This window comes from Nicotiana tabacum, chromosome 6, assembly GCF_000715075.1.
Source record: "Nicotiana tabacum cultivar K326 chromosome 6, ASM71507v2, whole genome shotgun sequence".
In the NCBI taxonomy this organism is placed as follows: Eukaryota; Viridiplantae; Streptophyta; class Magnoliopsida; order Solanales; family Solanaceae; genus Nicotiana; species Nicotiana tabacum.
The window spans coordinates 137,849,204-137,875,106 of NC_134085.1; the positions used below are offsets into that span (position 1 = coordinate 137,849,204).

The window sequence follows — 25,903 nt, forward strand, 5'->3', positions numbered from 1 at the left end:
ACAGATTTTTGTGATGTTTCTTTCTCTAGCATATATGTGTACTTCATTATATATGTAAATAAACTTTTATTCGTTTTTTAAACTCTTTTTTGTTATCTGGATAAACATAGATGTGTCATATATATTACATTTATTTTAATTTTTTTTTGCTTTATTCAAATCTAGGTATAGTGTTTTAAATAACTATATTTTAGGGGTTTAAATGTGAAAGAATTTTATAGTTATATGGAGTTAGTTTTTTTTTCCTTTTCTTTTTTTGCCATAGGTGAAGTAGTATTTAAATAATTAAAAAAGATAATAAAAGTTCCTAACATGATTGCATATGGTATTAACCGAATTAAGTATGATAACATGATAGCAAAAGATAATTTTTTTTAATTTATTTCAAATTTTAAAAGTTTATCTATAAATTCAAAATTATTCTTTAATTCAAAACTAACATTTTCTCAAATCTCGTAGTGATAATTTTATTTTTGCACCATTCTCATTGGTGTCATTAGAACCTAAAAATAGCCATTAAGAGAAATAATAACTCGTATTTATGGCAAAGCACAAAGGTTGACACAATATGAACGATTCTTTGGTTACGACGTGATTCTTTTACTATGACTTGAACTCTTATTTGGTATGTTGTTATCTTTTAAAAAAATATTTCAATTTTAAACTTTTAATTTCTAGAACTTTATAATGATTATATTTATAATGATGCAAGTGAAGATATTATCCTTAATTTAAAATTTACTATAATCGGCTATCTAAAAATTTAAATGATTCTTTAGCCGGTGAAACTTTATTTGAATATGACTCCATTTTGAGTTTGTCGACATCTCTAGCCACATATTTTAAATTTTGAATACCCTATATATATACAGTTTTTTTTTGTTTATTAAATGTTGAATAAGTTGATTGTTATTACATAACATTGCATATGTCTTAAAATTGCCAAGTAATTTTTTCTCGACACTATACTTGGCTTAACTTCAATGGAAACTACTCAAATTGCATTTAAATTCAAATTCGAATATTATAGCAGTTTGTTAGTAATCGTAATTTTTTAAAAAAGACACACAATGTAAATTATTATAATCTATGTATTTTAGTTGAAAAAATTATTTGAAATCGATGAGATGAGCTTCCAAATTTTTTATACTCAACAAAGATGAAATAGGAGAAGAAATGCATTGTCATCTCTTATTTCCGATTTTTAGATTTTTCATATATATTTTTCTATATAATTTTATTTTATCTTATTTTTAATTTCTTTCTTTCTTTATTTACAAAAAAATAATTTAATCACAATAAAAGGATGAGTTTTAATTGAAATATTCTACATAAGAACTTTATTTATATTTTTAGTTCTTGGTTGAAATTCTTTCATATTTTTCTTTTGGCTTTATCTAATCAACCTAAATAGGTACTCACCCAACCACTTAAATTAAAATATTGAATGGTGTATAAGCGTGTGTTCTCGGTATATCATCTATGTATATTAGCTATATGAAGTAAACAATAAATCTGGCCGGATATTTATGTAAATATTCCATAAGATTTCGGTTTCTTGATTTTATCCATGATATGACTTCTATTATAATAATTTTAAAAACTCTCTACTAAAATTCAAAAATATCTTATATTTTTATTTTTTAAATAACATTGTATTTTAAAAAATAATCTCATTTCGAAATAATTTGTTTATATATTTTTTTTTAAGAAAAATCATGTCATACCAATTTTTTTTAAATATACTTTTTGTCACACTTGAAAATCGCTATAGAAACTATTCAATTAGAAACCAATATCTCTCTGGTTGAATTCGAGAAAAAAAAACCTTTCACATAATATATTGATTCAAGACTAATATTTTTCAACAAAAAAAATATTATACCCTTATAACCTTCAATTTCTAGAAGGTGCTAAATTGAAATTAATGATAGAAATCGTATAGCCAAAGTTTTGTTATTTGTTTGATTTCCATTTATACAAATCGATTCTTCAAATAAATATTCTTAAAAAAAGAAAGAAAGAAATAACTATTTTTGAATAAAGACGGATTTTTGTGATGTTTCTTTCTTTAGCATATAGGTTTACTTCATTATATACGTAGTAAACTTTTATTCGATTTTTAAACTCTTTTTTGTTATCTGGATAAACATAGACGTGTGCGTCTATGTATTACATTTATTTTAAAAGAAATTTGCTTTATTCTATCTAGCTATAGTGTTTTAAAGTACTATAATTATAGGATTTTAAATGTGAAAGAATTTTATAGTTATTTGCATTAGTTTATTCAAATAATTAGAAAAGATAACAAAAGTTCCTAACATGATTGTATATGATCATTAACCCAATTAAGTATGATAACATGATAACAAAAGATAAATTTCTTTTTTATTTTAATTCAAATTTAAAAACTTTATCTATAAAGCTAAAATTATACTTTAATTCAAATCCAGTTTTTTATATGTATATGTGTGTGTATATATGTATGTATGTATATACGTATGCATGCATGCATGCATGCATGTATGTCTATTTAACTAACATAGTAAAATATATAATAAAGTTACCATATACTATTGACATTTATTATCTTACCACTTGGCTTAACCACAATGCTAATTATATATGGTAACTTTATTCCTTTAATATATATAGATAATTTCAAATAAGAAAAGATATAATATGTAAAATTTTAATTGATTTCAAATTCCTAAATTTTAGAAAAATAATTAAATGACTATTTTATCTAGAGTGCAATTTATTTTTAAGGAGTAAAAAAGGCAAACAACATTTCGTTAAGGGTTTTCGTGCTTTTAATCAAATTTCTAGCAACTCACACTTCAACCGAAAATAAGTCGTAAGCTATTTTGCAATTTGTTCAAATCAAACTAAAGTAGTACTTATTAGACGATTAAGTTATAATTCACTAGCAAACCACCTAGTTTAACATACCAAATGTGAAAGTTTAACTTTCACCATACTCAACCTATCCCTTTTCTGTTTAATCCAGACCTTGCCATCGTCCAAAAAAAAAGTTACAAAGTACCACTCCATGTAAGATAAGATTACATAAAGGAAGATGAGCTAGGGATTTAGAAAAGAAATATTTGATTTGTTATAAAGGGAAAAAAACCTGTATTATAATTTTTGTTAGGGTAATTTTCTAGTTCTTAAAATGATTTCTTTAATTTTCCTCCGTTAAAGGCCTTTGCCATCAGGGGTGGCCCGGCGAGTTCTTTGGCCTAAAGTCAAATTTTATGATGAGCCTTATCTTTTTTTAGTTTTTATTTATGTATTTATTTGAAGTCTATTTCTCTAGCGTATCTTACATACAAAGTTATTAATAAATTTCTTATAATCAATAACTCATAATAAGCCATTCTTAATTGATAAATCTCTTATCCATTTAACCTTTCTTGAGACATTGTTGATCTTCGGTAAGATTTTATCAATTTTAATTTTGAAAAATTCTTTCCGCTGAAGTGACGGTAGCAAGAGTTATTAATATTATTCCATAAGTAATGTAGGCATTGGAAAAAGAATCAATTTTTTTATTTGACCGAGTGTATCAGTTAAACTGTTATCTTCTAATTATACTATTTTCTTAGTATTTTTAATTTCGAAAATAAATCTAAACCATCAATATCGAATTGATTATTATGCTTTAAGGAACATTCAAAATTAAGGCAATATTTTTTCAAATTTTCATCATCTAGTAATCTTAATTTTTACCGCTAAATAAAAACTAAAATATTTTCATATACATCAGATTGCTCAAATCTATTTTAAAGTGAAAAAATAGATTTATCTACTACCATGTATAAATTAATCAACTCCAAAGGACTCTTCGAAAGATTTTGAGATTTTATTATCAATATTCTCATCAAATTGTTACTTCATATATATCATACGTTTCTTACGAAATTCGAGTTTCATATTCATTTCAAGTGCAATTTTTGTGGCAGAAATCATAGCAGTTGCAAATCCTTCTTCTTTATACTTGTTAAAGAAAGAAATCAAACTTTTTCACTTCACAAAACTTTTTTTTAAGCGTATACATAGTTTATTAACTGTAATAAAAAATGAGCCCCATAAATATGGTGCCTAAAACAGTTGCTTTACTTGCTTCATGGAAGTACCGTCCCGATTTGCCACGAGAAAAAAGAGAACAAAAAATAAGATCAAATGAAGGCCTGCCACGTCACGGGTACTCGACTTCTTATCCTTGCTCCAGTTACCACGTAGATTTCTGAAAGCGCGGGAAAAACTTTCAGATACCCCTTTGGCGCCATAAAAAACCCTAAGACTTATTACTCATCAAGTTCGTAAAAGATCCACAATTTCTTCCAGAATTACCAGTCAAGCTTCACACCAGATCCTATTTGATATCAATTATACCTGAATCGAGAAAGTCTACCTCAATAAAAAAAAGAAGAACGATTCATAATCAATGGAAGGGCTGTCAATGTTATGCGCTGGCCTCGGAATCATTGAAGAGGACGACGATGCTAATCGAATTGGCTATTCCAAAGGAGAGTACTGCTTAGGTTTGTTCACCTTGCTTTCTACATTTTTACATTTCTCTTTAACTTTTCGTGGTTAATTGTGAAATGAATATATATGATCCACATACTCGATCTCAGCTAGTTTAGGATTGAGGTATAGGTAGTTGATTAATTGATAAAAAGTTTTCATCTTAAAATTAATCTGTTTTTCTAGCTTCATATTATTTTCTGTTAGTGTAGGGGCTGTAACCTTAGTAAATGGATGTCACATTTTGGTTTTGTTTAACGATTTGAGTTACATACACTCACAATGTAATGAATCTTTCACACTATCAGTGTAATTTAATCTGTTATAGAAGGTTATTTACCTTTATTTTTAGGGTATCACTAAATCTATTAAATAGAGTTACCTAGTAACCTGATTATGTTAATTTTTTTTACACGCATAAATTATATGTTTAATTTGTTATTTTTTATCCTGTTCCTTGGCAGATAATTTGAAGGATTTGTTGAGGTTTTTAAGGCGAGATGACCCTCAAACAAGAGAAGTTTTCAAGCAAGTATGTAAATGGAATATTGTGGGCAAAGATTTGATTCCTATTATTGAGTACTGTCAAGATGACCGAAATCTGCTGTTAAATGCAGGTATCTTACTTTAGTTTATCAATTTCATTTTATATTGGTAACCATGAAATTTGTTGTTTTTATTAATTTCGTCTGCCTTTGCTCTCCATCTCATTTTACAGTAAAGGTTATGGTGTTTCTAACGATGCCCATTGATCCTGCATCACATGACATACCGCAACAGATAGAGCTTCTTTGGGGAGTAAAGTCATCAATTACCTATAGTGATGCTGTGCCGGTGATAATGTCTCTCTTGGAAAGCCCATTGGAAAATTTGGCTTGGTAACTGCAATCATCTTCTGGCGTCATATTTTTGTTTGTGCATAAATATGTAAAATTCCTTTGAAGTGATGTATAAAATTGAGCTGACATGTCATAGTCCTTTCGTTGGCTTTAGTGTGCTTCATATAAGAATGTTAAGCTTATATATGATAGCTGCTTCTTCTTCATGAATTCATATGTTGTTAATCTGGTTACAAACTTGTCTCACTATGTTAACAGTGAGGCTTTCACAGAAGATGACTGGAAAATGGTGCAGTTGGTGCTTAGTTTATTTCGTAATGTTTTGGCTATTCAAGACATATCAACCCAGCAGAAATCTGGTGGTTCGATGACAGAATTTGTGTTTCTCAGAGACAGGTTTCTAGAGCTCTTGTTTAAAGAGAATGTAATGGATGTCATCTTAGTTTTATCACAGCATGTTGGTGGCTCTTGTACCTATCTCCGTCATGATAATTTGCTTTTGTTGGAGACATTCTATTATATATTCATGGGTCAGCTGCCGGAGTTAATTGCTAAAGCACATCTCAAGGATGCAAAGGTTGGTTTTTTACAATATCATTAATGGCCACTATTTGAGTCCAATTTTGTCTGCTGTTTCTCTTTTTATTTTTTTTATATTTTCTTTTTTCCTTTTTTTTTTTGCATTTCTGGATAAAATTGTTATTTTGATTAGAGCTAGAACTTGTAAATTGGACTGATCTTGTTATAGCCAGAATGCTATGTGGAAGGTGGGATATGCAGGAAATTTTGGTTGACAACACTTAGTTTCCATGGAGAAAGAAAAAAGAGATGCTTTTTTCTTTCTGCAAACATGTCATTTATACTAGTACACTTTTTTAACACCGTTACACAATTCAATTTTGGTGTTTGACATCCATAAAGAGCTGGTTGGTACATTTGGAGGTAGGGATATTTTCAATTTAATACTCATAGAAGATGAAATGGAGCACACGCCTAAAAGATTTTTTCCACAATTGTAATATTTTATTGATATCTAGGTATGATGTAGTAGGAAACGTTCTGAGAGATAAAGATGTTACACATAGAATCAAAATAGGATGGTTGAAATGGGAAAGTGGTACCAAAATGTTATGCGATAGAAGGATACCTATCAAAATGAAAAGCACTTCCTACAAAATGTTATATGATCAACAATGTTATGTAAGAGGATACCTATCGAAATAAATGTTGCAAGTGTGAATGTTAAGATTGATGTGCGGTCATACAAGATTATTAGTGATTTCTTTCAGTAGAAGGTGCAAGTAGCACACATGGAGGATAATATGAGAGAAGGCTGGTTGAGATAGGTCGGTCATGTCCAACATTAGACTCCAGAAACATTGATCCGTAGGTTTGAAAACATGGTGATTAAATATCTTAAAATGGGAAGAGGTAAATCTTAAATCATTTAGAATGATTGTCTTAAATGACCTACAATATCTAGGAATCCATGCATTCTTAGCACATATTAGGACATAATAAAAGAAAAAGATCCAAATAGATGATACAAATTAGTTGTGATTGAAGTATAAAACTTGTAATAGTAGTGAATCTAAATCTTCAAATTTTGGATTGCTATGGAGCTAATGGAGCAACTTAATTAGTTAAATTATATAGCCGACCCCAACTAGCGGGGATTCGAGGCGTAGTTGTACTCATAGAAGATGAAGGATCTCTAAATTTTGTTATGTCCTATTTAAGTTCTAAACAGAATTACTCCTAGGCATCAGTGAGGTGAAGAGACCGAATCTATAACTTTTTGAGAAGCATAACAAGGAATTATTGCTTTGCCTTGTGACTTATATACTTATTGGCCTGTCTTTTCCTTTCTATTCATGAGAACTAAGAAGTTATTGTGTATCCCGAGACTGATAAGCAGTTCAGCATTATTTGGCCTTTAGAAGTAAATTCTTCCATTGTTGAAACTAGATTTAATGTTTGAAGTTTTGGTGGAAGCCTTCATCAAGTAGAGCACATATGCTTTTCTGCATGCTTTTTGACGCTTTTTCTGAGCCGGACTAGTTCATATTGTGAAGAAGCTTTTTTAAGACAGTTGGTCCCCCCTCTCTGGTTTCTGATTCATAAGTTGATTTTGTTCATCAGGTGGATGAAGATAGTGATATTTCAATTAACTCTCTCAAAGATATAATGGAAGAAGAACGTGAAAAGAGAAAAGTTATCAGACAACGAAACCTGGGTTGCTATTCTCAGTTCAGTGGAACTTTTACACGGTTTTCCCTGGTAATTTATCCTCCTGAATAAAGAAATGTGATTTTCTACACTAGGACTGGTGGTGTACTAGGTTTTAATAAATGGTAGTTTGTACTAGCACTAATGTTAACCTTTTAATTTAACAGGATGGTTCTAAAACTTTAATTAAGGGCAATCCTTGCTCTGTTTCTCATGACCCCTTGATAATAGCTCACAAGAAGCACCGGGGTCCGGCAAAAAGGACTGTGTGGGACCAAGGAAGACTACCTGCAACCAAGAACAAGATTTTAAATTTGCTTTATGATTTTATTAACCAGTTCCTAGGAGGGGGATACAACGGTAAGATATGTAGTTAAATGATGTATCTGCTTTTGCTTTGTTTGTCTCTTTCTTTCTTTCTTTCTCGTGGCACTACTCATTTTTCTATTCTAATTCAACTCCCTACAGTTCTGATGCAGTCAGTTCGTGATGACATTGAAAAAGAACATCATGCTATTCAGAATAGCGATATTCTTATTTTCTTTCAGGTTGCTCAATTTGTTACTTCTTTTCAGTACCACAAGTTTTTGAATCAGGTAAGCAACGTTCTGTGCAAGTGATGTTACATGGTTTGGGTGTGTCTGGATATCTGTAAATGTGCTCCATACAGTTCCTCTTATCCTCCCTCTTTAATAGTTACTGCAGTTGCTAGAAACTGAGAAAACAATTAAGTTTGGGCTTACTTGCTCTGAGGAATATTTACATTTTGAAGCATTTGATCAGCTTTCTATGATATCCAGTGATGCCTGACTGTTTAAACAGGTTTTGATTCCAAACTTGTCAACAAGTAGGGAAATATTTTTGTTACTGGACGGTGAAAATCCATCTAACAGAGCAAATTTAGGCCCGGGATACGTAGTATTATGTTGTAGTGGGTTAAAAAGAATTTAGGACAGTCATAATGTGGATCCTGAGTCCTTTCACGTTATTGATCAGATTTTGAATAGTTAGTGACTTTTATTAATTCATTTAATCATTTGTAATCAGTAAGGAGTTGACTAATAAAATCATTATGCACTCAAATTTTTGCATTGGGAAGTTTGACGGAGTAGTCAACGGCTAATGTTTGCTATAGAGAGAATGCATATGCATTTACCAGCTAAACAACTTTTGTAGACCCCTCTTTCGTTTGTAGCAAGCTTCTTGAATCATAATCATCATTTCTGGATAATACTAGTTTGCTGATCTATGTCCAAATATGAAGCTATCTAGAACGTGGAGAAGTAAGATATTCATACTCAGAACATTGGGAATCTAATTGTAACAACTTAGGTCTGGTGTCTGATTATTAGAGTTGAGACACTAAAAAGAGAAGTGTGAAGATGTAATAGTAAATGGTACTGGCTCTTGGAAAATTCTTTGTTGAACTAATTGTGTGCTTTTCTTTTTTGTTGGAATTTCAGTAAGTAGTTTCCATTTACCTTGTTTTATCCTTGTCATCCCATATCTCAATCTTCTCTTGATTCTCTTACTTGATCAGCCTAACAAAGAAGCTGATACCCAAGAACCGATGGATTCTAGAACTGATAGCACATTGTTCAGAGGTTGTATATGTGGTCCTATTGCCGAGTCTTTAAATGAATCAATGTTCCAGCTGGTTCTTTTGAGATGGCGCTATTCGCTTGAGACCGTGAAGGAGACAAACGATCGCAAGTTTCTCTACGTGGCAGGATCTCTTATGAAAACTATGGTGATCATGACTTTCCTCAAAGTTTTGTCTTTCCTCTAGGTTTAATTTAGCGTTTAATGTTGAAGAAAAGCATGAGATGCGTCTGTATGGTCAAATAGGTCTAATATGCATATTGTAGGAGATGGATTCATAGAACAAAATAAAATGAGATTTGTCACACCTCTAGCAGTACCCAGTGTTTCCCAGCCCAAAAGCTGTTATTTATGATGCTTCAGTATCAGCTTCAGCTTAAGGATTTGTTTAGTATGTTGGGTGCAGGGCCGGCTGGAACCTAAGGCCACTAAGGCAATGGCCTTAGGCCCCCAAAATATATAAATAATATATACAACATTTAATAATTATGCACTATTGATAGAATTTTTAAATTATTTGGTTAAAATAGTTATAGCTAAAAGTTTTACACATCTTAAATTGTAGTTACTAGTTGTTTCATGTCTTTAATTTGTTCCAAGTTAAATCAATCTTATTAATTAGAACAATTTTTCTTAATTCTTTGAGTGCCTTTGTAGACATTTTTCAAGCTGCTTTGATAAGTAACAATTAAAATACGTCACTAACATTGAATAACTCTTGAAACATAGTAGTTACTACAATATTATTTGTTTCAACTTATATTTAGAATTAAAAGTGCTAAGAGAAATTGTATAAGTAGAAGAATACTCTAATTCGCAAACTCAATCAGGTTAAAGTGTTAATTCAATTACTGTTAACAATTTCTATATCACTTGCCTCGGTTGAAAAAGTTTTTCAACACTAAATCAATAAAGTTCAACATGATAACACAAAAGAGATTAAACAAATTGGTTAGACATTGGCAATAATTAAAACCGATTATAACTTCTTTAGATTTCGATAAATTATAAGAGAAAAAAATTAAAAAAATGTAAGGCCTCAATTTTTATTTTCGCCTTAGGCCCCATATTATGTTGAGCCGCCCCTGGTTGGGTGTTATGATATGAATCGAACTTTGGGATCCTTCTCTGACTACTGTTTTTGGTTGGCAGCTTCTTATGCTGGAGATGGTGCTTAAGCAGTCTCCTGAAGATTCCAAGGAGCATCAAACAGCTCGAATTCTTCTTTACAAGTTATTCTACGATCAAACTGATGAAGGGATGACCCAGTTTCTCTTGAACCAGATCAAATCGTTTGATACCCATAAGCAAGCGAAAAGGTCCCCTTCTAGCTCACACGTTTTTTTAAATGAACTGTATTAATGAACTATATTATTCCTGAAAATTGGAGAAGTGGTTAGGGGATGCAGTAATGTGATGCCTCAGCCAAGTTCATTAGTGACATCCAGTATTACATTATGGATGAGGAGCAAATCAACTTATAGTTTATTAGGTGGAAAACCTTAGCTTGATGTTGAAGCCAATTTCTGCAAATAGACAGAGGGATTAGCTCATTGAAGATCTTAATAGGTGTTACGCAGTGAAGGATACTCTCATTTTGAATTAATATATTCAACTGCCATAGTAAAGCCATCTTTGTGGATAAAATATGCTGCATTTGTTTGCTGGACTCCGCTCAAAAACTTGCTTTCATTTCTAACCTTCTGGTGAAGCAATATCGGGTCTGTTCGTAACAGTTTAAACTTTAAAATATAATTCATTGTTGATAACTACTATAAATTTCTTGATCCATGTCAGAAAAGCTTTATTCTAGAATTTTCTTATCTGCAGAAAACTTTATTTAGAAACTATAAACCATGTTTCGACGAAGGGTCTATGAGATAAGTTTGTTGGCTTCTAAATTCCACTGTACCAAGCATAAAATCATGTCAGCATGAATCAAAATGCACTTTTTGCTGTTTTTTGACTACCTGCAATTTATCAGGTTAATGCAATGTTGTTTGTGTGATTGGCCAAAAAGGATCTTTAACCTTGAAGCCTATATAATCTTCTCTTGCTAATATTTCAAATCTATTATTGCCAGTTACCTTGCTGATTTGGTAGAAATTATCAATTTAGTTATAAAGCTGATGGAGAACCTTCAAGCACGTGGTTCATTAAGGGTATTCCCTGATAACTTTTGTATTTGAATTTTTCATTAAGAAATAAATTTTGTTTTTATTTCTAAGGAATTTTTATATTTGTTATCTTGATTGATTCAGTCACTTGTAATGAAACTTCAGCCTCTCTACCTGCATAAGGTAGGGGTAAGGTCTTCGTACACGCTATCCTTCCCAGACCCCATATGTGGGAATATACTGGCATGTTGTTATTGTAATCAAACTTCAAATGCTCATATTCTCCAGCAGATAGTTACTAAGTAGATGTTTCTATGAAGTGAAAAACTTATTCGGAGAAAAAAACACCTTGTTTGGATTTGAGAGAGATCGTATGAATGCTCACTCAGTCAGATCTACATTCTGCAGTAAAGATATAATGGAGAAGTGAACCACAACAAGATAGCAGCAACCTTGACCCATGCTCTCTATATCTAAAGTAAAGCTGTTCCTTTATTTTATATGATAGATTTGGACTTGTGTGTCTAGAGAGTAAGAGAGAAGGTTTGTGGGGTAAATTTGGAGTTCTGGAGAGGTGTGGCATTAGGTTCTAGACTATTACCGATTCATATTGTCAGCTCTTTTTGAATGGAAGCAACCTTATGTAAAGGGGATGAACTAAAATAGTTTCGATTGTTTTTGGATGGTGCATCTCTGGCTAACTCTTTTACTCTAGACCTGAATGTCTCAAGTTGGATTTGGAATATTTTGATCCATGCACTTAAGGACACGTTTGTGCGTATATATATATAATAAGTGTGTATTTATCAATTTATTTATACTGTGGAAGTGGGAGATATAGGGCAGATGAGTGATGGTTTTTCTACTGTTAGTCTCAGAAATTTCTATTGTTAACCAGTGTTAATATGCTCGCAATGATACTTTAGCTTTACTGAGTGAAAAATTCTGGTCCTTTAGCTTAAGGAAATTCATCACTTAGCAATCCACTCTTTGTGGGGATGAATTACTTGGGAGCACAATTGAAGGCATATTATGAATCTCAGTTCTTTTGCGCTCAAAGGAGCATTACAAAGAATTATGCTTAGCTACCTTGTGTAGAAATACTGAAGCTGAATTTAGTCGTAAAGTTATGTATCTGCAGTAGTGGTGTCACCAAAAGCGAATGAAATAGAGAACATTCGACATGTGTCCTTATTTTGAATTACTCTCTCATGTCTCATGTAAGGAATGCTTGTTTCCCCAACCTCATTTCCCCATCATCCTACCAACACAATAGGGAATGATATATATGAAGAATCATGTTTGTTATCTTGCTATGTCAGAATAAGTGCATAAGTTTGGCTCAGTATGCCCATAGCAGGATCTATATCTCATTAGTGCTTTAAGTTCCATAGATGCTAAATATAGTTTATCCGATGACAATTTTTTGCTTCAGCAACTGACATCTATTGATTAAAAAGGATTTATTTTTGTGTAGATTTCCAAAAAGTTAAGGAAGAAACGACCGAAGACAACAGTTACAGATGACAAGAAGGATAATGATGAAATGACTAGAGATTCAGCCTCCTTTGGGATAGGTTTTGGCGGCTCTAGTCATGAATCTATAGATACCGGATTGGCTCACAATGGAGAAGATGCCATAGACTCCAATAAGGTTGATGAACACACGGGTTGTACCACTGTGAACGAAGATCAAATGGTTGAGAGTACTGATACAGCTCAAAATAATGCTGCAGGCTCTGGATGTGAAAAGTCAAACGATCTTCATGCAGGTGGAAAGGGAGAAGAAGATATCACAGTCCTAGATAAGCTTAATCATCCTATATCTCTTGAAACTAAGTCAGGAAGACACCAGAACTCTGTGCCGGAGACACAACAAAAACTTTCTAATGATGTTAACGACGAGTATGATCGAGGCAGGGATGATTCTTCTGGTGATGAAAATGTGTTAACTGCGGAAGATGATCTCAAGATATCTGCCTTGGTCTCTGCTCTTGCAAACAACTCCACCATTCACAACCTCTGTTGGTTGCTAAAGTATTACAAGAGCAACTCCATTATTACAAATAATTATGTGATATGCATATTACAAAAACTATGCGATGATCTCGAACTTTCGCCCATGCTATACCAGGTAATTTATTGAAAACTGTATGTTTCTATCTGAAACAAGATTAATGTGAAGCTTAAGTAGCAGATCTCATTTTTAATATTTTCTGCTTGATATACAGCTATCTCTCCTCACCACATTCTATGACATTCTAGAGGAGCAGAAGTCAAGGCCTTGCAGAGAATATGAGAACATTGTCTTCTTTTTGACAAACTTAGTTAGGAGAATGTTGCGCAAAATGAAGAGTAATCCCCTACTATTCATAGAGGTTCTCTTCTGGAAATCACGTAGAGAGTGTCATTATCTCAATTGTGATTCCATGCTAAAGGAGCTATCTCAATTTAAGAAAGATGGTAAAAATAGTTCAGGTGTTTCCATGACTGGTGAAATTGGCTCATCTGAAGCAAATGGATGGATCCGCCGAAGTATAGCTGATGCCCTTGGTGATGATGAAGCTGATTTTCCATTACCTTTTTCAGATGCTGTCAGGTAAGATGTTTGCACTAATACTGGAAGGGTGCTATTGTGGTTGCTGATTGCCATAATGCTTGAATCAAAGAAACCAAGAATGTCATATGTTGAATTCTGTATTACTTAGACTGAATTTATTTGGTGAAAGTCCTCATAAACTTAATCCAATTTTTTGGTTATCAATTTTTTGACTTCTAATTTTGGAGATATTCTCTTTCTCTGACATTGATCATTCCTACTAAAAAAAAGTTAAAATAGCATTTGACAGTGTTGTGGGTCTTTTATTGTAAAGATAAAGAGCCAAGTCAACTTTTTTCCTCCAACAGAATCTTTTAATTCAATGCCGTTCGCAGAAACAACACAGAGGTCACAAATAGGAGTAACCAAAGTTTGCTAGAGAGAGAGGAAAGTCCTACATCAATTTCAAATGATGGAAATGATGTGATGAATCAGAAACGACATTTGGAAAAGTATGATCCTCATTCATGCTTTTTTTCTCTTCTTGATTTCCCAGTATAGCCATCTTTATTGTTTTTCTTATTGCAGACAGGAGCAGTCAGCTGAACAAGAGTCTCAGAGGGAACCTAAAAGACGAAAACTACAAGCTCTTAATGATGAGTTACGACGGAAAGTCGAGCAACTCTTTGAGAGGTACGTATATATAATTTTATTATTTGCGTGTTTGAAACCCTCTTTATCCTACAATGATAAAATAGAAGTGTGCACATACCTCGAGTGTACCAGATTAGCTCCCAAGTCTGCGTTGCCCTGTAACTGGTTGAATCTCTTTTGGAAGTGTTTGTGATAAGTTAAATTAGGCTGTAGAACTGGGAATTATGGAGTAATAATATTGTCTGAAGGGTGGCATGCCGCATACCTACACATGTCATTGGTTGTAAAAATAAGAACAAGAAGAGATCTAAGTTCGTAAATGTTGTATTCTACTATCTACTCATATTGTTTCACAAATGATGAGCCTTTTCTTACTCTCTTCCTGACTATTCTATAAATGTCTTCTGTTAATGATGTCCTCTATGCTCTAAATATACCTCTGATGTTGCAAAAATTTGATCTTTTAGAATAAGTATTGCTATCTCCAGCTTACCTTTGTCTTTCCTCGGGCAACACCATCCCAAAGCAATTGGTTGTGAAATCGGCATTAAAGTTTATCTTTGGAGGACCACTTCCCCCTCTGTTAACTTTACAAGGTCTACCAATCTTGTCAGTGAGAAACAGACCTGGCACACTTCTATTATTAGCAGCGACTGCATGTTTCATGATAAAGGATACAACAGCAACCAAAACATTTGACTCAAACAATGAAAACTGCAAACTGCCATTTCCATCCTTCTTTCAATCGATATTCTATATTGGTTCCACTCTTTGTTCTGAAGCATCTGAATTTTTTTTGTTTGATTTCCAGGTATAAAGATAATCAAAATTGTTGTGATATCATTGCGGAAGCCCTTGATCCAGATGGAAAGATTTCACCTCTCCAAATTTCCAGGACACTTAAACAGTTAGGATACAGAATCCCACGGAAGAAAAAGACAGTATATGCTAGTGCTCCTGACAAACCTGGGAATGAAGAAAAAGATCTAGAAAGTGAGATCAGACTTCAAAATTCAGATATACTGGAAGAGGGTACTTCACAGAGAAGGCATCTGTAGGTGTCTGTTTAAAGCAATTGTGTTTATATGTTTTATGAACATGATTTAAATATTCTTGCTGTTCATTCTCAGGCACACTAGAAAGAGAGTGCAGGCATTTAGTCAGGAGCAGGAACAGAAGATCAAAGATTTGTTCGAACAGTGAGTTCAATAAATAAGAAAGTGATTTTTTTGTGAGACATTTGCTTTCATAAATCTGTTCCTTATATCTAGGCTAATAATATAATGTGGTTTTACTATGAAAGGTTTAAAGATCACAAGAGGTGCAGCCACATGATTGCCAATGCACTTGATTCTGAGGGAACTTTATCTGCAGCTAAGATTTCACGAAAACTTAAGCAACTTGGCCTGTATGTCCCCAAAAAAAAAAGGTTAGAAACCAACCTGCAATTGATGGATGAAGCAGGTGATGCTTCTAAAGAAGGTTCAGACAACTCTGATGATGAAACTTTGTTATCAATGAGAAGAAGGTATGATTAAGTTTGCAGATGCTATTACTTGTACTCTCTGTTCTCCCTGATTCAGCAATTTTTTTGAAAAATAGTGGCAGAAGATATTCTAATGATACTCTTTCCTTCTCTCATCCTGAGTTGGGTTGTGATGTTACTGAATAGCATGTAAGATAGAAGATAAAAAACACTTTAATCTTAGCAATGAATGACATTATCATCCATCTTACTAAGAGAAATGTTTTGGATGAATGGTAAACACATTGAAATTACTGTGCTCCCACCAAATACTTGATAAAGGCTTTCATTGTTTTATGGAGTTTCAGGAGCAAATATCAGGGAAAAGATAGCACTTCTGAAGGAAGAGAGAACCAGAAATCATCAGCAGATGAGTCTGACGATGAATTGCTGACCTCGCTATTGACGTATGTTTTCATATGCCTTCTTCTCCTCCTCCTCCTCCCTTTATACAAATATCATTTTTACATGACTTTGAACATGTTATTTGTTTGAGAATCAACAAACACAGTCTTTGTGGACATCCTTCTCCCTTTCTTACTGCTTTAGATGGTGGATTTATTCTGATTTATGTTTATAAATGATAACACAATCCTTAATTATTAAGTGAAGGTAGCAGTGGGTCAAACCTCTAAGGCACTTTAGAGGTTCTGTTTAACTTTTGATCCAAATACCCCAATTTGCATGGTACAACCAAAGTTGCACGAATGTATGTAGGCTGGTCCATTTATTTACAATCTGTAAAGGTGAAAAAGTCAAGTAGGGAGGTGTACTGCATTGTTTGTTGGAGCACCGTTTCCGAATGGCCAGGTTAATATACAAGGAAAGTGTTTACAGTGTAATTACTGCAACAATTCCTTCATGCGGTTGTCTCAGGTCCATAGTTTCTTCGAATCAAGATCTTCACCAATCACCAAGTCTTTTTATTCTATCAAAGCATCAAAATTACCTATTTGACTTGGCCTATTCATTGACTTGAAGCTTGAATGTGGTCTAAGCTAAAGGTCATGCTCCACATCTTTAGTGGGAAGGAGGTATTTTCATTGGACAAGTTTGGGTTTCTTTACATGAACCGACTTTGTCATGGCGATTATGAAATCTTGTGTAGACTGTAGATTTTTGCTGAGTTGGTTTATGAAGCATCCTAAATTGCATTTTAGTCTTTCTTTCAGTAGTAAAATTACTATAAATATTGCAATGAATTATAATGTTATTTGATGCAGAAAAACTCAAAAAGCTCTTCCACAGCATGAGGGGAAGCTAATTGTAAATTCAAGGAAGATCAGCAGCGAAAGTGACATTGAAGACAAAGATACTTATGACTCAGAGAGGTAAACTGTAGCTATGTTGTTATTGATATCACCTTTTCCGGCACCACGATTGATAGTGCAGTTGTCTGCCATTAGTATGAGCCTCTTATATAGTCACTCACCCCCATCTTATTTGCTCTTTTGAAACCCCTTCTTTTTGCTTAGGAACTTTACAAAACTATTATGCCAGTTCTGTGTCTCCATTGAGAATGAGCCTCTCATAAAGTCACTCACCTCATCCCTATTTCTTTTAGGCATCTTTCTCTATTTTCTGGAGAATTAAAACTAATATGCCATCTTTGTTAGGCTTCTGAGCTCTTTTTGCCATCCTCGTCCACTTTCCTAAATCCCATCGCTTACTTCCTGTTATTTTTCTTAAACCAAGTTTTGCTATCTAACTACATTCACAACAGTGTAGAAGTAGGCTGTTTCTGGATTGTCTTGTTTTATTTTTGGTCTAAACAAGAATTTTTGAATGAGGTAGGAGACCTGATAGATTTTATAGGTAGCTTGTAGTTAGCTGTTACATCAGGTGCTCTTCTTTTGCTCTTTTTGAGTTGTACATACTGTTATCAGCACTAACCTGGAGCTGATTTATTATCAAAATAGAAATTGTTACCTTTCGCTAGAGGTGGCAAACAGGCGGGTCGGATATGAGCGGGTCAAAACAGTTAATTTTAAAAAGCGGATAAATTATTCGACCCGACCCGTATTTGAGACGGATAAAAAACGGGTTTATCCGGCGGATAATATGGATATCCATATTATCCGTGGCTTCTTAAATATGATCACTTGTGAGAGAAGTCCTTGTCTTCCAAACTTGAGGAACTCCAATCGCCCACATGACGGATGGCTTGCTTACCAAGCCATCCTGGCTTTTCGCTCCTTTCCTTAGAGTCAAGTGGCTTTCACTCCTCCAGTTTTATTATTATTGACTTGACTTATTATTATAAAAACTACTCACTACCCAAATGAAATACGATCGATTATCTACCCAAGAAGATAGAGAGTCCCACATACGAGAAAATGTCACAAATAGAGTTGAACCAAGTAACATTGCAAAGGCATAATGATAGTAGGGTCGGGATATCCCCGCCCTCCGAACCGGACGTGGGGGTCTCCCCTCATCTGGCTCTTTGCAGGGGAATCTCCACTCACTGCTTCCCCTAATATCCTCCCTTTACCATATCATGAGGCTTTACAAATGTAAAAGTTAAACACATTAATTATCTATTTGGTTAACCATTTTCTAAGTGGATAATATGGTTCTTTATCCATATTCGACCCGTTTTTAAATGGTTCATTATCCAACCAATTTTTTGATGGATAATATGGGTGGATTAGTGTTTTCTTTTAACTATTTTGCCACCTCTACCTTTCGCGAAACAGTAGGCTGTTTCTTTTTGAATTTATCATAAAGACACGGCGTCAGGCATATATAGCTTGATATTTAAGCATTGTCAATTGATAACATACAATCTAGGGACCACTAATGTCTGACAATTACTTTATATTTTCTCCGTTGGACTCAGTTGGATTGCAGCAACAGCCTTTCCGATATAAATAGTTTTCTTGTTATTTACATATTAGGACTTATTTTCCGCAAAAAAGCATCTCATGAATTTAGATCCATTGGCATTGAGTTATTGACAACCATTGGCATTGAGTTATTGACAACCATTGGCATTGAGTTATTGACAACTTAACTAACATGATCTTAACCTCTGGCATTTCAAGGGGAGAGCTTGATCAAGCTATTGCAAGGGAGGAGGGTACAGAAATTAATAATACTGCCTCAGACGATAATGTTGATGCTGGAAACCTAGCAACTGACTATAGCAGTGACCAAGATGTTCCTCCTGTCAATCAGGCCGATCAGCAATTGCATAACAAATTACATTCTGAATTGACTGATTTGGAAGATGATGATGCTTCACTTGAAGCCCCTGGTACTACTGTATCGAGAAGGCGGCTGAGGATGGTCATTGATATGGAGGAAGATGATTAAATCATAGTCCGCCCATCTCAATAGCTTGTGGTCGACTAAGTGTAAATTTTTGTTAAAGTATCTATGATGGTTGCTTGTGTAGATGAATGTCGAGCGCAGTCAGTGTTTTTACTTATTCTAAAGGTGGAGAAACATCACAAATTTTCTTAGCAGGTGATGAATCAACCTTTAGAAATATAATAGTAGAGTTAAGCTTATTCCTTTTTTGTGCTAATATTTTTCTTCAAATTTTTGTCGCTAAATCAACTCACCAAAATGAAACGTCCAAAGTCTTTATATTCAACATACTAGTCTTAACTGGCTAATATCAATTTAATTTCGTGTTCACTCAACTGTTATAATAAGATTAACTAGCGTCTTTATGTAAAATAAATCTATTAACACCCTGAAGCAAGATTGGCAACAGACCTAGCATTTTAAATTCAATATAGGTACTGATATCACATGGAGTGTGAAGTTCGACCGATCATACCTGTAAATAATTAGTTGCAGCACAATTACGCAGCCATAATTTAACCTAGTCATCACCAAGCAAAAAAAAAGAAGGAAAACTCTGCCCATACCAAATTCGGGTCAGTCTTAATGAATCCCATCTATTAACGGACTATAGTTCAATAATCAGATATGATTATTGTGATGCAACAGTTTGTGGTTTCTCTATGTTAATGACTAAGTATCCATTTAAAAATTTGGGACAAGACTTGATAATTGCTGCTTCAGACAGAATTTAATGCCTATTACACTATACAGCATTCACCAGCAACGGATTTCACAAAAATCTGTCAAAACACTCGAACCATTACAGCTTGCCACACAAATTTAAAGCGCATAGAATATGATAGAAATTCAGAAAAGTACAGTCCCTAAGGTGTACTCCATGTCTGGGCAAAAAAATACACTCAAAACTGGTCATGCAAACTTCTCTGCAAATTTGCTACATACAGTATGTATATTTTACTTGAAATACACAATTTTGCCAGCTCTTGCAAAAACTTATTATTTCTCTTATGAAATGTTTATTATTCGTTGATGGACTTAAAGCTTATGCTATAGAAGCTGACATCAAGCTATTGGCTTATTTGAAACATCAATGGTTTTACATTTACATAATCCTAACAAAACTTCCTATTCCGTACAACCTTTTTTTAACTATCTAGGTGACATTGTGGAGTAACTGCATGTAGCATTAGATGATGGTTGAGTAGTAATAGTAAAGGAACTGAATTGATTGAGCTCCCTTTTCATAGATCTGTATACATGATCTAAGCCTTCTTCTATTAGTTCTAAAACTGTCTGTGGCATTGGAGGCATATTAATGTCAACTGATCCTTCCAACATCTTCACCACTTCCCCCATTGTAGGCCTCGTCGAAACCTCATCCTGAATACACCAAAAAGCTACCATTAAAGCTCTCATTAGCTCTTCTTTTTCAATTGCGCCTTCAAGTCGTCTATCAACAACTTTTTCTGGCGTTCCTTCACTCATTTCCTGAAAAAACAAATAAACAACATATCTGGTCCTTTCAATACTTTTACGTTTTTTAAAAAAAAATTACGATTCAGAAGTAAGGGCGATCGCCCTTTTCCTATAGAGTTTAAGTGTTGTGCACTATCAGGTTAAGTTGACCTACATCACCATGTAATTCTTTTTTAGATTGATATGATACCTTGGAAAATAGAGTAATAACCCACTATAACCGGTTAAATTGCATCATCAAAGTAAAAATTCTTTACACTGTCAGTGTATATAAGTTAAACTCTTCTCTCTTTATCAAAATTGATCAAGTGAGTACCTTGTAAGCCCATCCAGGGTAAAAGAAGTCCTCAGCATCACAAGTCATATCAAGATTTCTCCGACCACCAACGATTTCTAGTAGCAGCATTCCATAGCTGTAAACATCAGCTTTTACAGTTATGGGTCGGTTGCTGACCCACTCGGGGGCTAAATAACCTCTGGTTCCTCGGACCATAGTGACAACATGGGAATGCTCTCTCCCCATCAATTTTGCTAGTCCAAAATCAGAAACTTTAGGACAGAAATTCTCATCCAAAAGTATGTTCTCGGGCTTGATGTCACAGTGTATTATTCTATTCCTGCATTGCTCATGAAAATAGGCTATCCCTTGTGCAGTAGCAATGGCTATGCGAAAACGTGTAGGCCAAATTAGTAATCTATCTCGGTTACTATATGAATGAAATATCCACTTGTCCAATGAGCCATTTTTCATGAACTCATACACTAGTAGCCTGTTAAAAGAAAATGCTCAGTTTATACTTGCATATTTAAGTTGACACAACACAACCATCAAATTACAATGAAATGCCTTACTTACCTTCGTGTTCCCTCAGAACAGTATCCGCGTAGACGAACCAAGTTCATATGATGCATAGAGCCAATGGTGTTGACCTCTGTTATAAATTCCCTTTCCCCATGAGGCAAAACTTTGCCAAGCTTCTTTACTGCAATCAATGTTCCATCTCCTAGGCTTCCCTTGTATACACTGCCAAATCCACCTGTCAACATAACATTGTTACTTACTATGATAAAACCACATATAATTTGTTGGAAAACCAATTGTCTTGGTTTGGATTTCCTGTGGTTTTGAATAATATGTCTTTACCTGTTCCAAGTAACTCGGAAAAATTGTTAGTCCGGTGTTGCAAGTCACGGTAGCTGAAACTAATCGGAGCTCCTGATAAGATCAAAGAGCCCTCAAGAGCTCTCTTCAAGGATCTTTTTCTATGGATATTGATATATAACAGACAACCGAGCAGCGCGATGAGAACTGTCATACTTAGGACTATAGGAAGTATCAAAACTTTATCGCGTGTACTCTGCGATTCGTCTGATGAATTCCCAGTTTGTTTGTCACCACCAAATGAGCCATTAGCCTCAACCTTCACGAATAGAGTTGAGCCAGGATCCTCGAATCCACCAAATTCCAAGTTTCTAAGGACCCAACAATAAGGGTTTTCCTCACTAAGACCATAAACAGAAGCAACACAATCACAATTTGATAAGCAAGCATTCCCACATTTGGACACTGACTCTATATCACTATAATTTGCTATTACAGATGATCCTGAGAAATAGTAAGCAGTTTGTTGAACCGTAGAAATCTTGAACTGGGAAGTCAAATTTTCATGATGAGGTCCACATTTCCCTGTCAATGAAGAATTTACAGAACACGAGATATCGTTTCCCACCTTAGAAGTGCCTGGTAAGCATGTGCAAGAAGCATTCGTTTTACTTCTGTCTAAATTACAAATCCCATTGCCACAAATTCCAGCAATGCCACATGGATTGGACACAGCAGCCCACTCTGCAACCCATTGCCTCGATCCATTCACATCGTTGTCCCATCGATACAAACGTAGATTTCCATTACCCTCAAGAATTAACCTTCGCAAAACAGATGGTCTACTCCAATCATTAGATTGATTCACAGCCGAGAATAGTCCTCCATAATCACCATCATTTTTGTACACATAAACTGCTCCATCCGAAGACGAGCCATAAACCATACCAAAGCTACCAGCTTTATCCAAGACTGCAACAACATCTCCTGTCACATTTGATATATCAGGTCCTGACCAGTAAGAATAATTGCTATACAATTCAGGTGACATATGATAGGACTCGGGCACATTGTAGGTCAATGCGAGGTTTAGTGAGGTGGGATGCTGCAACATTTTTAACGTGTAATAGCCCCCGGGGGCAGGCGATTTTGATGATGTTAGTTCTAGTGACACCGTTAAAGGTTGGCCAGGCAACAAAGTATCTGATGGATGTGAAAAGCTCTGCCACACAATGCTTAGGTTGTCGGCGTAGAGAATGAAGTTGCCATTTTCAGACATGACAGCTGTCTCAACGCCAGTTTCTGAGGTGTTTGATGCCCATACAGTGGTGCCTCTGTCCATCAACATGAGATTTCCAGTGTTGTCGAACTCCAAAATTGCGTCTCTGGTGACTGGAGAGTTTCTATTTAGATGATGAACACAAAATGAAAGGGTTGGCCAAAAAGTTTATATATACCTGCAAAAGCTTTAGTAAAAACTAGAGATGGAGAAATACATTCTGCTTTTTTCCAACTAAGTCTAATATAAGAATAACATCTCTAAAGAATCAGCCATTTAAATTTATGTTTACATGTTAAGCATTTTGAAGAAATTCTAGTTCCATATAACATTCTCTGCTTCTTGCCCCCTTTTAAAAGAGAAAGAAACCCGAACTAGTTCATGTTGGGAAAGAAATAACGAGGCGTTAAACTTCAATACACTAACAATATAAAAAGTTTTACACAAGGTCACCCAAGTGATAACTACACGTAATCGTCCATAAATGTAAAATTAGTAATTTTTACTTTTTTGGATGATTGTTACCAATTATATTGTTTCTTATTAGAATGTGTTTTTAGTTGTTAATTAAATTTTATTGTATCAATTTATTAAATCCGCCATTATGTAACTACGAAAAGTGCATTTTATGTAATGATTGATTAGGTGCGGTTGCGTCCTTACCTTTTTTTTCCTCTCATCTTGCATTTTCTTATTATAAAATAATCTTTTTATCCTTTATCCTACCTTTTAATATAATAATTCTGCTTCGTACCTTATAATCTTTGTAATATTGTAAGTTTATTCTTCATATTACTGGTGCTAACATCAAGAAACGACAACAAACAATACAATTTTTCCAAATGTTGTATTCATCAAAACAATACAATACAACATAATATAATATATTGTGAAAGGATATGTAACAACCATCCAAAATGCTATAACAAGTCAAAAGATTAGTATATATAAGTTAAATCCTTAGCTACGAGTTAAATCATGCACGACCTGTAGTAGTAAGTTGACAAGCATTACAAGAGGATTACTTAATGGACAAATCAAGTAGTTATACTTACATGCTAGGTGACCAAGCCAATGTGCGATCCCCTGGAAGTTGCGCAAACCAAATAGACAATTGATATTTATCATGTGATTCTGCTGTTGGTGTGAAGCCAAATGCAAAAGTTTTATTGTCAGAAAACCATGCTTTGTTCTCTTTAGCTAACAATCTTGAACCCAAAACAACCCCACTAGACTCAATGCACCAACAAAGCTCTGCTATAAACAGTAAGAGTATTAAGGCCAAAGCAGAGGAGAGTAAATTTGGAGACATATGGACCATTCGGCATTAAGTTGGTATAGTTGGAATTCTATTTCAAGAAAATCAGATTCACTTAGAATAAGCATTTGGTTCCTTATATATAATTAATTATAAAGAAGCAGGGAGTCAAGAGAGGAAGAATTTCAAGTAAGTTTTTCCAAATTTGAAGTTGAAGAAAAGTAGGAGATATGAACACGTGGACAATGGTGGGTGAGCTACAACGTTGAAAAATGACCAAAATTCTTGGATGTTTTGGTCGGTTCTGGCATTTAGCAGCACGTGTTTACTCAGCTTCTTTGTTGCTTTCAGCTATAAATCGACCAAATTGCCAAACTTTTAAAGCTGGAGAGCAGCTATTCTTGTTTTCACACTTCTCCTAGCAGCATATAAAGGATAATTTAGGAGCAAATTCAAAGTTTAGAGTCAGTAATTTTAAAATGTTATTGATTTTTGTATATACATATTTTTGTGACAACTCACCCTAAATAAATAGGGGTTCTTCACTTCCTGATCTTCAATGTTTGACTCTCAGAGAGTAAAGAAAAATTGTGGGCTATTTTTTTAGCTTTCGTCTATTGACTATCTTGTACCAATAATTAACATTGAAAGCAATATATAGGACGGGGCTATTTTAGCTTATTTGTCAACACCTAACAATAAAGATTCGTAAAAAGGTTGTTTATCTGGACAAATAACTTTAACAACCTGGAAATTTGGATTATGACGATGAGGACATGCAGAGAACAGTTTCTATACATCAATCTACGGGGCCGTTTGATGTTAGTATGAATTTGATGTTAACTTTCTGCTAATATGATATGACAGTCTATTTCTGTTTATTTAGCAGGGTTGTTCATACGGATATTACTCCACTTCTTTAATTTAGGTAAATCTATATAATTTGCATTTTCATTTTATTCTTCAGGATTTGCCTCTAATTTGGTGTTAATTTCTTACAAAACATAAAATGATGGATTTATAAATATATACATAAATGTGATCATTCAATTTATATATTCAGAAGTCAAACTCCAGAGGCGAATCTACAATTTTTAGTTTATGAGTTCTGGATCATAATTGTTTTTTACTTACCGAGTTCTAAATAAACGTTTTACACATATACAATAATTTTTTTAACACATATTAGATTTGAGTCAAAGCTATTGGATTTTGCGAAGCCCGATAAGGCTGGCTCCGCCCCTGACTCCGGTTCTTTGTTTCAAGTAAAGCAGGGCGGATCTAGCATACATTTTATGTGAACACAATACTTTTGGCTGGAATTTTACATATGTGTTGAAGACATTCACTAAAGAAGTACAATCATATATTTTGAACCTACTAAATATAGGTTGTATTAAAATCCTGAACTCGAACCATCATGTTTAAATCA

General features: G+C 34.0%; 2 protein-coding genes across 5 annotated transcripts; one reads left to right on the top strand and one right to left on the bottom strand.

The window, feature by feature from the left end:
- Positions 1–4,262: 4,262 nt before the first annotated feature.
- LOC107771366 (uncharacterized) lies at positions 4,263–19,553 on the top strand. 2 transcript variants are annotated; one of them, XM_075255452.1, is made up of 20 exons: positions 4,263–4,547; positions 4,998–5,150; positions 5,252–5,411; positions 5,631–5,949; positions 7,515–7,652; positions 7,769–7,961; positions 8,070–8,197; positions 9,142–9,351; positions 10,356–10,522; positions 11,287–11,365; positions 12,798–13,454; positions 13,552–13,919; positions 14,255–14,371; positions 14,448–14,552; positions 15,325–15,567; positions 15,644–15,712; positions 15,817–16,041; positions 16,341–16,445; positions 17,262–17,369; positions 19,086–19,553. In XM_075255452.1, the coding sequence occupies exons 1-20, from the start codon at positions 4,451–4,453 to the stop codon at positions 19,354–19,356; spliced, it is 3,912 nt and encodes a 1,303-aa protein (XP_075111553.1). In that variant the 5' UTR covers positions 4,263–4,450; the 3' UTR covers positions 19,357–19,553. The 2 variants fall into 2 exon arrangements, with proteins under 2 accessions (XP_075111553.1, XP_075111554.1); XM_075255453.1 differs by having other exon boundaries at positions 16,347–16,445.
- An 860-nt stretch (positions 19,554–20,413) lies between these two features.
- Positions 20,414–24,644, bottom strand: LOC107771365 (G-type lectin S-receptor-like serine/threonine-protein kinase At5g24080). Of its 3 annotated transcripts, none has more exons than XM_016590715.2 (5): positions 24,269–24,644; positions 21,977–23,337; positions 21,689–21,869; positions 21,149–21,602; positions 20,414–20,844 (listed from the first exon to the last, which is right to left on the bottom strand). In XM_016590715.2, exons 1-5 carry the CDS (start codon positions 24,532–24,534, stop codon positions 20,506–20,508), a joined length of 2,601 nt encoding a protein of 866 aa, XP_016446201.1. In that variant the 5' UTR covers positions 24,535–24,644; the 3' UTR covers positions 20,414–20,505. The 3 variants fall into 3 exon arrangements, with proteins under 3 accessions (XP_016446201.1, XP_075111556.1, XP_075111557.1); XM_075255455.1 differs by having other exon boundaries at positions 21,977–23,326; positions 24,269–24,466; XM_075255456.1 differs by having other exon boundaries at positions 21,977–23,391; positions 24,269–24,396.
- Between the last annotated feature and the right edge of the window lie 1,259 nt (positions 24,645–25,903).

Coding starts and splice junctions, on each gene's coding strand:
- LOC107771366 (XM_075255452.1), top strand. CDS start 4,451: ATGGAAGGGCTGTCAATGTTATGCGCTGGCCTCGGAATCATTGAAGAG. Junction 9,352..10,355: donor GATCTCTTATGAAAACTATG/GTGATCATGACT, acceptor TTTGGTTGGCAG/CTTCTTATGCTGGAGATGGT. Junction 10,523..11,286: donor ACCCATAAGCAAGCGAAAAG/GTCCCCTTCTAG, acceptor TATTATTGCCAG/TTACCTTGCTGATTTGGTAG.
- LOC107771365 (XM_016590715.2), bottom strand. CDS start 24,534: ATGGTCCATATGTCTCCAAATTTACTCTCCTCTGCTTTGGCCTTAATA. Junction 21,870..21,976: donor TTCCGAGTTACTTGGAACAG/GTAAAGACATAT, acceptor TTATGTTGACAG/GTGGATTTGGCAGTGTATAC. Junction 20,845..21,148: donor ACCCTGGATGGGCTTACAAG/GTACTCACTTGA, acceptor TTGTTTTTTCAG/GAAATGAGTGAAGGAACGCC.